This window comes from Ixodes scapularis, unplaced genomic scaffold (genome assembly GCF_016920785.2).
Source record: "Ixodes scapularis isolate PalLabHiFi unplaced genomic scaffold, ASM1692078v2 PGA_scaffold12__126_contigs__length_90152505, whole genome shotgun sequence".
Classification (NCBI taxonomy): Eukaryota; Metazoa; Arthropoda; class Arachnida; order Ixodida; family Ixodidae; genus Ixodes; species Ixodes scapularis.
The window spans coordinates 81,089,875-81,100,345 of NW_024609838.1; the positions used below are offsets into that span (position 1 = coordinate 81,089,875).

Sequence of the window (10,471 nt, forward strand, 5' to 3'; positions counted from 1 at the left end):
AATGTGCTAGCCAGTGCTTTACTTTTAGCGTCTGTGGTCAGCGAAGCCGACATTCAACCCCTGGACGTCGAAAATCGCAAAAGTCGATCGGCATGGAAGTTGACCGCTCGTCGAATGCGTCGGAGACTTCGGCACCTCGAGGAGAAACCACCGGTGATCCTACGTATTCCCTGGGTCGAGCTGTAGTTTTGGGGGAAGATATCTCCGAGAAGGATTTCTATGCGAAGGGAGCTGGGTGGACAATGGCGGTCCGAAAGGCGTTACGCAAGAGGCAAGAAGCCTCTAGAACTCTCCAGAACGCTGCTAAGCCTCACGGTTGGTGCCAAGTAGCAAATAGGCCTCGCTCGACTTCGAAGCCAATGCCGACTAGATTGAAGGAGGACGACATCAAGGTAGTTCTGCGACTCAGGGGAGGATTGAATTTGCGAACGGTAAATCACATAGTTCTCCAACGAAGTGTTTCCAAGGAGGCGGAAATAGACGACATCGCACTATTTCGAACCGACATCTTTAGGTACAACGAGCAGGAGAATACGCTGATCTTCAGCACGCCCGACGAAACTCGAGCGGGAAAACTCAATTCTATCCAAGGCATTGAAGTTGACGGTCGCCAGTACCCCGTAGCAAGGTACGTGGCAGCACCAGACGATACCGTCAAGGGGTCGTCCATGGCATTCCTGCGGAAGACACCGATGACATAATCACTACGAGCTTGGTACACTGCGGCAACCCGAGCGTCGTACAAGCGAGGAGAATGGGTCAGTCCAACTAGGTTATCATCCTCTTTCAGGGTCGCCGCGTTCCATTCTGGGTACGATATGGCTGTGTGGAAACGCGATGCTTTCTTCACAAGAAGAAACGAGAGTACTGCGAGAACTGCGGTGACGTAGGACACCGTGCTGATTTGTGTCCAAGAACAGGCCCAACGAGATGTCGTACTTGCGGTACGCTCAACCCCGAACAAGGCCACATATGTGTGCCCACGTGTGGAATGTGTGGCGAGGGTCACCCAACGGGAGCAAGGCAGTGCAAGAAATTATTTCGCACTCCACCCAAGGCGAAACCCGCCGCACCACCAGATACTACCAATGCCGAGAGCCCAACCGTGCGCAGCTCCGAGTTCCCCCCACTTGAGACGCATGGCGCGAGATCAAGATCGAGGGGCCGATCCAGGTCACGGAGCAGAACTCCGCGTCGACTAGCCAAACCCAGAGAGTGGGCGAGGCGATAGCAGCGAGGACAGTATGCTCAACCGCTGTCTGCTTCTTTCGCAGTTCTTCGTGTCCCTCGCTGTTCCTGTGTACAATGCTACCGCGGCGCACGGATACCAGCTACTGCCGGCGCTTCCTGCTTCGTCAACTGTTCCATGCTGCGTGGTCGACCCGTCTTGTTCGTCCACGGACTTCCTTGCCAGCGGAATTGAGGATGTTCACGGTTTCCTTAACGGCCTACAAACCGTGAATCTGCAAGTCACCCCCGTCGGTGATGCCCTCCTGGATCGTCCAAGCATTGAAAGGCCCAGTTCTGTGACGTCGGTTAACGAGGATAGAAAAGCTTCACCGGCATCTTTCCTCTTCAGTGGGCGAGGCGATAGCAGCGAGGACAGTATGCTCAACCGCTGTCTGCTTCTTTCGCAGTTCTTCGTGTCCCTCGCTGTTCCTGTGTACAATGCTACCGCGGCGCACGGATACCAGCTACTGCCGGCGCTTCCTGCTTCGTCAACTGTTCCATGCTGCGTGGTCGACCCGTCTTGTTCGTCCACGGACTTCCTTGCCAGCGGAATTGAGGATGTTCACGGTTTCCTTAACGGCCTACAAACCGTGAACCTGCAAGTCACCCCCGTCGGTGATGCCCTCCTGGATCGTCCAAGCATTGAAAGGCCCAGTTCTGTGACGTCGGTTAACGAGGATAGAAAAGCTTCACCGGCATCTTTCCTCTTCAGTGGGCGAGGCGATAGCAGCGAGGACAGTATGCTCAACCGCTGTCTGCTTCTTTCGCAGGTATGTTACCTTCAGAACGCTCATTGTGTACGGTCCGATAATCGCTTTTTACTGCTATTTCCTCGCCCACATGGATACGATCACGGTATTTGTTGTTTTGTTGACCTGTGCTCTCAGCTGGTGTATTGCATCAATAGCCTTCTCCTTAGTGGAGACGTTGAAACGAATCCAGGACCACCAAAAAAAGACAGCAAAAAAACAAAACAAGATAACGTAGTTTCGGTTACAGAGGACTCGAGGGCTGCTAATTCGGGTGAGAGCGATAATGACGGAAGAGATATCGAGAGACAACCCACAGTTTCGGATATGTTTGCTGAATTGCTGGCTGGCCAGAAAAAGATGGCTCAGGACATAGCTGAAATCAAATTATTCCAACAGTCAGTTAACTCCCGATTTGACGCTCTTGAAGCACGAGTGGCTGCCCTCGAGTCGCCTTCTGTCACGCCAAGTGTCCCTTGTACATCTTGTGACAATCTGCTTATAGAGCTTAAGTCATTGTCTGGTGTGGTAGACAGACTCGTCGCGAGGAATGACGACATGGAAAACCGCTCGCGCAGAAATAATCTAATCTTATATGGCCTCACCGAAAGCGCAGACGAAACTAGTGAGTCATTACTCTCTAACGTATCAAAAATATTCTCGGATAAACTGATTATTGACTGCCCACGTATTGAAGGGTGCCATAGAATAGGTCGAAAACACGACGATCGTTCACGTCCTGTCATTATGAAACTCCTTGATTTTCGCGAAAAAATGGAAGTATTGAAAAATTCTTTCAAGCTTAAGGGTTCAGATATTCGTATATCGGAAGACTTCTCTGTTCATGTCCGTTCTGTTCGAAAGAAAATATGGGAAGCGACGGCCTCTTTCCGTGACAGTGGCTCCTCCGTTCGCCTTCGATATGATCATGTGTTCATCAATAATGAGCGATATAATTGGGATGTTAAAACTAATACTCTGGTTAAGTGTTCCGACTACTCCGCCCAGTCTACTACCACCGCCCCATCTACTGGTGGTCGTTGACTCGGCCGCGGTTTAAAAGACGGTTTAAGTGAAAATCTTTGTGTCTTGAATGTTAACGCCAGAAGTTTAGTAAACAAGTTCCCCGATTTTCTGTCACTAATTCCTTCCCACTCTGCTCACATTATTGGAGTCACTGAAACATGGTTACATGATGGCATATACGACACCGAAATTACACCCTCTGGTTTCTGCGTGGTTAGAGGTGATAGAAAGTACGGGCGTGGCGGTGGCGTCGCACTCTTTTTAAAGTCCAATATTAAATTTTCAGTTATACAGGGTCCTCCCCAGATTGAATCAGTGTGGTGCAAACTTAATGTGGATAATATATCTTTAGTTGTTGGCGTTGTCTACCGCCCTCCCGGCTCTCCCATTGATCAGTTACATGCTTTATGTGACTTTATGTACGAGCATAACCTGTCTTCTTCCAATTTAATATTAATGGGTGATTTCAATTTACCTGGCATCCAGTGGTCGTCTTTGTCGCTATCTGGTCCTGACGTTCAAATATCTAGAGAGTTAGTGAACTTTTCTTTGTCATTTGGTTTAAAACAGATTGTTCAGGAGAGCACGAGAGAGTCGTCAGTTTTAGATTTGGTATTTCTTAGTATACCTCTTCTAGAAAACCATTTTGAATGTGAAGTCGTTGACGGTATATCAGATCACAGGGCAGTCTTTGTTTCTGTTGCTTATCCTGTCCCTAAAACACGTTTTGTTTACCACACTTTTCCTGATTTTAACCGTGCCGATGATGTGTCCATAATTGACTCATTAAGCTATTCCTTTGAAGTGTTTGAACAACTTAGTATCTCCAGTGACGTGAATGTACTCATTACATTTTTTGAAGACTTGGTTAAATCGTGTATCCAGCGATTTGTGCCACTCAAAACTAAAAAAAGTAACATTGGCAAACCTTGGATAACAAGAGAATTATTACATTTATCGCGACGGGTCGGCAGACTGCGGAGTGGAAAACGTTGCGCTGACCCAGTAAAGTCTGCTCAGTTTATTCAAGCTAAGGAGGAACTCCGACTAAAAACTAATTCCGCGAAGGACTTCTATTTCCGTGTTACCTTACAAAACTTAATAAAATGCAACCCTCGAAAATTCTGGAAATCTATTTTACCAGGCAGCACAATTTCAAACTCGTTTATAATTAACGACGTAACTACTATGGACGCGCTGACAATCGCTACAGCGTTTAATACGTACTTTCAGTCAGTATTTACAGTTGATAATTTCGAAGTTCCTCCTTTTACTCATGTTTCGCAGTCTGCGGTTGACGACATAGATGTGAACGTTCGGGGCGTACTAAACCTGATTTTGAAGTTAGACACTAAAAAAAGTCCTGGTCCTGATGACATTCCTAATTCATTTATTGTCAGGTACTCCCAATGGTGCAGTCGGTATCTCACGGTTATTTTTCAGAAATCACTGTCAACGGCCACAGTTCCTTCATCATGGAAACTCGCAAAAATTATTCCCGTATACAAATCTGGCAACTCACAATCACTGTCAAACTATAGACCAATTTCTATAACGTCACATTCATGCAAATTATTGGAACATATAGTCTACAGGCATGTAATAGAGTTTCTCGATACTAACAATATTTTATGCGATTTCCAACATGGTTTTCGACGCGGTTATAGTACTATGACACAACTAACAGAGTTTGTTCATGATATCGGTCTGTCTCTTGACATCGGTAACCAAGTTGATGCGATATTTATAGATTTGTCAAAGGCTTTCGACACCGTTCCTCATTCTAAACTCCTACACAAGCTTAACCTAATTCTAAATAATCATCACCTTGTGAACTGGATATCCAGTTTTCTTTCCCAACGGTCTCAGTTTGTCTACTTTAACTCATCCAAGTCTAGTACAGTTGACGTATCATCAGGTGTTCCACAAGGGTCAGTTCTTGGACCGCTACTTTTCTTGTTATATATCAATGATTTGCCACGCTGTATTTCCACTAAGGTCCGACTTTACGCTGACGACTGCGTACTATATCATGTGATAAACTCCTCAGATGACCATATAACTCTTAACAATTCTTTCGTGAATTTTTGTACGTGGTGTAAAACCTGGCAAATGAACCTGAATTTTAGTAAAACGGTTTTTATGACCTTTTCTAGGCGTTCATCACCTTCTGTGTTTAATTATTCATTTGACGGGTTATGCCTAGAAAGAGTTTTTGAATATAAATATCTTGGCCTTCTTTTCACGCCTGATTTATCTTGGTCTAAGCACATTGATACGACATGTAACAAATCTCTTAAAAGACTTGGATACCTGCGGCGTACCTTACGTGTGGCACCACAAGATACTAAGCTTTTAACTTATAAAACTTTGATTCGCCCAATCCTCGAATATGGTTCTATTATTTGGTTTCCCTACAAAGAGTCCGATATAAAAAAGGTCGAATCAGTACAAAAGAAATCGGTACGTTTTATTTGTCGTCGGTATGACAGAAACTTTTCTCCTTCTTCTAATCTTTCCGTGTTAGGTCTAAGACTTCTTTCTGAGCGTCGTGGTATCGAGCGCCTAAAGTCTCTGTATTTCATGGTTAACTCATCACGTTTTGACTCGTTACATAACTACATAAAGTTTCTCGAGCCAACTGCAACTAGGAGCCACCATGAATTAAACATTTTACCTTTTCATCCTCGTACTGATATGTTTAAATACAGTTTTTTTCCTCACACCATTGAACGCTGGAATTTATTACCAGGAAACATCCGATCACTACAACCAGATGAATTTCTGTGTGCCGTTGACAGTGGTCCACAGTGATGTCCGGACCGTCTGTGTTTACCTCCCACTCCTGCCATAGCCCCAGTGGGGCTGCAGTATGTATAAATAAATAAATAAATAAATAAATAAATAACGCAGTACAGCAGCAACTCGACTTGCCGAGAAATGAAGCAGGACCAACTCCCAAGAGGAGGGCTGTCTGCCGCAACATGACACAACTCACCTCTACCCCCTCGGGCACAACCACCAAGGATGAAGGAGTGGCCATGCAACAGGACACGACCAACCAAGACATAGACACACGCAGAGACCAGCTGGAAGGCGAGATGCGCGAAGTAAAGCACTACTTGAAGACCATCTTTGACAGACTCCCGCAACCCAACAACGGCCAAAACAAGTAAAGGTTGCATTGTGTGGCAGTGGAATTGACGAAGCTTGGCTCCGAAGAGGGGACACCTTCACCAGTACCTACAATCCCTACCACCAGAACGCAGACCAGACGTTTTAGCCATACAAGAAACGTGGAAGGCCATCACCATTCCGGGATACCAAGCCTCTAATCACACCAACTCATCAGGGGTCGTACGAGTCACCACGCTAGTGCGACGCAACCTATCAGCACAACTTCATTCAACCGGCATCGAAAACATCGAGCACACCTTCATCGAAATCCTGGCTGGCAAGAAGAAGAGCCATCGCAACACGTTCATCCTCAATGTATACAGTCCTCCGAAGGCACGACACCCGTTTCACCAGCTCCTGCGCGCCGCCATAGACATGGCCAAGGGAAAAGCTCTGCTCATCGTTGGTGACTTTAACGCACCACACATGTCATGGTGCTACCCGCAAGATAGCGCTAAGGGTCGGCAGCTTTGGCAGGACATTGCCACCCTGGGACTAGACCTACTCACAAACCCGACGCAGCCAACTCGGAAAGCCACGGGCGGATGCAAAGACACATCACCAGACCTGACACTCGGTCACTGCTTGAACGCAGAATGGCACGACACCCTGGAAACTCTGGGCAGTGACCGCTATATCCTCAACATTCTCCTGAGACGCGGCCCTACGAAGCCCATGGGAAGGCCTCTGCGTGTAGTCGAGTGGGACACTTTCAGGCAGGAGCTTGACGAAGTGGACCGAGACGGAGAGATCAAGAACCTGGATCAGTGGACCGCAGGCATCAGAGAAGTTGAAGCCTCAGCCACAAGAAACATTCCCGAGGAAGCAAATCTGACCGCGGCGGACAGTCGGCTCCTGCACCTATGGGAAATGAAGACAAACCTTGAAGCACGCTTAAGGCGAAAGAAAGGAAATCGTTGGCTACACAAGTGAATCGCAACATTGTACAAGACCATTGATAGTCACGCCACCTATCTCACAACTCAGCAATGGGAAGACACCTGCAATGAGTTCGAAGGAGCTCCCAACACTCCAAAGACGTGGAACATCCTTCGACATCTCCTCGACGCCGGACAAAGCCGAGTCACAGTCAGAAATCAGATGGAGTGTATCCTGAACTAATTCAATGGAGATGGAAAAGAGCTTGTCCAAGCAGTACAGAACAAGTATATCGGACGAGCTCCGCCAACACCTGCGATGGAATACACGGGCCAGCCAAACCCCACGCTACACGAAGAGTTCCGACCCTTCGAAGCCATGGCTGCGATCCGAGAGCTCAAGACCCGCTCCGCTTCAGGACCTGATGAAGTCTCGAACAAGCTACTGCGCCGCTTGGATGACAGAGAGATTGACCGGCTAACATCATACTTCAACGTCGGCTGCCAAACAGGAGACATCCCAGAATCCTGGAAGACTGCGAAGATGGTGTTTATACCCAAGCCTGGGAAAAAAACTTCAACTGGACGCCCTGCGCCCCATCTCGCCCACATCCTGTCTCGGGAAGGTCTTGGGGCATGTCGTACTCAATCGCCTTAACAGGTACGCAGAAGCCAACAGAATCTTCGCGGACGCGATGGTCGGGTTCAGACCTAAGCTCTCGACGCAAGACGTGATGCTCTGACCGTATCATCAGTTTATGGCACGGGAATACGCATTCAAAAGGGACCCCGGAGCCATACTCGGGCTCGACATCTCGAAAGCATTCGACGATGTCAGTCACGCAGCCATCCTCCGTGGGCTAAACTCCATTGATGTGGGCGAGCGCATCTTCAAATACATGCAGAACTTCCTATCAAGTAGGCAGGTGCAGGTCTCGATCGGCGGTTTCCAATCTGACCTGCAAACTCTGGGCGGAGTCGGAACACCGCAAGGAGCAGTGCTCTCTCCGTTTCTCTTCAAAAGCGCCATGAAAGATTTACGGACGAAACTACAAGGTATTTCAACCTTCACCACAGCATATACGCAGACGATGTCACTCTGTGGATGGTAGGAGGAAGCGATGGCGCCATGCAAGACTCGCTGCAAGAAGCTATACGCATCGTGGAAGCCTACGCTAAAGAGCGCGGACTAGCCTGCTCTCAGGAAAAGTCGGAGTTGCTACTCATGGCCGGCACCACGGTAAAAACTCCCTCAAGCATCATACTGCTGGTCGGAGGCAAAGACGTCCCTCGAGTCCGGCGACTTCGGATACTTGGTCTGTGGTTGCAAGATGGCAAGAACACATACAGCATCGGAGTCCTCCGTAACCACGCACAGCAAGTGGAAAGACTGATAGCAAGAATCGCCGGAAAACGGTACGGGATGAAAGAGCGGAATGTCATTCGCCTTATCAAAGCCTTCGTGAACCTTTCCAATTCAACTAGCCCGGGTAGGGACGGAATTACGTCTAAACTGCCCAAACTCGCGCTGCCGGTCTCGAGTATTCTTCTGCAACTTTTATTTCAACAACGTCTGGACCATGGATACTTACCTAAGGACTGGAAACATGCAAAAGTTACCCCTATTTTTAAATCCGGTGATGCTACGTCCGCCAATAACTACCGTCCCATTTCCCTAACTAGCATACCCTGTAAACTTCTGGAACATGTGATCTACAGCCATATTGGGAATTACCTTACAGAAATTAATTTCTTTTTTTCTAACCAACACGGCTTCCGTAAAAAGAAGTCGTGTGAAACTCAGTTATTTGAATTTATCACTGATATCCATGACAACATTCATTCACAAACGCAAACTGGAGCTATCTTTATTGATTTTTCGAAAGCGTTTGATCAAATCCCGCACCAGCGTTTGATAAGTAAACTTAAGTCACTTAATATGCATCAGTCTCTTGTAGACTGGATCAAAGAATTCCTTTCTAAAAGGACTCAATCAGTCTCGATCCATAACGACTCATCTCGAAGTATCTCAGTAAAATCCGGTGTCCCGCAAGGCTCCGTCCTCGGCCCTCTTCTCTTTTTAATTTACATTAATGATCTACCTAACTTAATTTGTTCGAAAATTCGGCTATACGCTGACGACTGCGTAATATACAGGCGCATTATCTCGAACGAAGATAGCTTCGCCCTCCAGCGTGACCTTGATTCGCTATGGTTATGGTGCGTTAAATGGCAAATGGATATCAATATTACAAAGACCAAGCTTCTTACTTTTGCTACAATTAAGTCTAAGTCTGCCTTGGATTATAAAGTTAATGGTGCAATTCTTGAAAATGTAACTCATTACAAATACCTCGGAGTATTTCTAACGGATAATCTCGACTGGAAAATGCATATTGATCATATTGTGAGCGAAGCGAATCGATCTCTAGGGTATCTTAGGAGGAACCTGTTTTTAGCACCCAGTGACGTTCGATTGTTAGCTTACAAATCTTTTATTCTTTCAAAACTAGAATATGCGAGCATTATTTGGAGCCCATGGCAAGATTATTTAATTAAAAAAATAGAGTCTCTTCAGAACGGAGCCGTACGTTTTATTCTTAGAGATTATTCCTTTACGTCGAGTGTGACAGCACTAAAAACAAGAGCTGACCTTTTCCTTTATGTAATACACTGAAAGTATCACGACTGGCTTTTCTTCATTGCGTGTATTATTACAACGCTGACCTTAAAAGTCAACTTTTACTTCCGCCCCATAGGATTTTTCCTCGGCATGATCACCGTCATAAAATTAGGCTACCCTTATGTCGCACTAAGCATTTTTCAGAGTCGCCCTTGATCTTGGCTATTCATGAATGGAATGACCTCCCTGAAAGTGTGGTTGATATCTCAGACTGTGGACAGTTTAGGAGTGTATGTGAAGAATTATTTAAGTCAGTTTAATTTTATACGCTCTCTGGTGTGTAGCTGTTGTGTATATAGTATGCTGTGTATGTGTGCGCGATCTGTCGCGTGCTGTTTTCAATGTTAGTGTTTTCTTGTTTTTGCAGCGAACTTTTTCTTTTGTCTCTCCCCCCCTCATGTAATGCCTCCGGGCGCTTTGAGGGAACAATAAATGAAATGAAATGAAATTAGCCGGATTGCCTACATCGCATCCTTCCTGGACTTGACACTCACGGAGAAGGATGCCATCGATCGCATCATCCGCTGCGTATACAAGAAAGCGCTTCACCTAACACCTTCAACAGAGACCAAGCGACTCGAGAAGCTTGGGCTTCACAACACCCTCTCGGAAATCATTGAGGCACAGAGGATAGCCCACTACGAAAGGCTATCTCTGACCACAGCGGGAAGAACCATCCTCACATCTTTGGGCATCAACTACCACCCAACAGGGCACAGTACGCGAGG

The 10,471-nt window shown here is 46.7% G+C and overlaps 1 protein-coding gene across 1 annotated transcript; it reads left to right on the forward strand.

Annotated features, from left to right (window-relative positions):
- The first annotated feature begins 242 nt into the window (after positions 1 to 242).
- On the forward strand, positions 243 to 3,108 carry LOC120850496. The gene is made up of 2 exons (XM_040222992.3): positions 243 to 628; positions 1,778 to 3,108. Exons 1-2 carry the CDS (start codon positions 243 to 245, stop codon positions 3,021 to 3,023), a joined length of 1,632 nt encoding a protein of 543 aa, XP_040078926.1. The 3' UTR covers positions 3,024 to 3,108.
- The last annotated feature ends 7,363 nt before the right edge of the window (positions 3,109 to 10,471 follow it).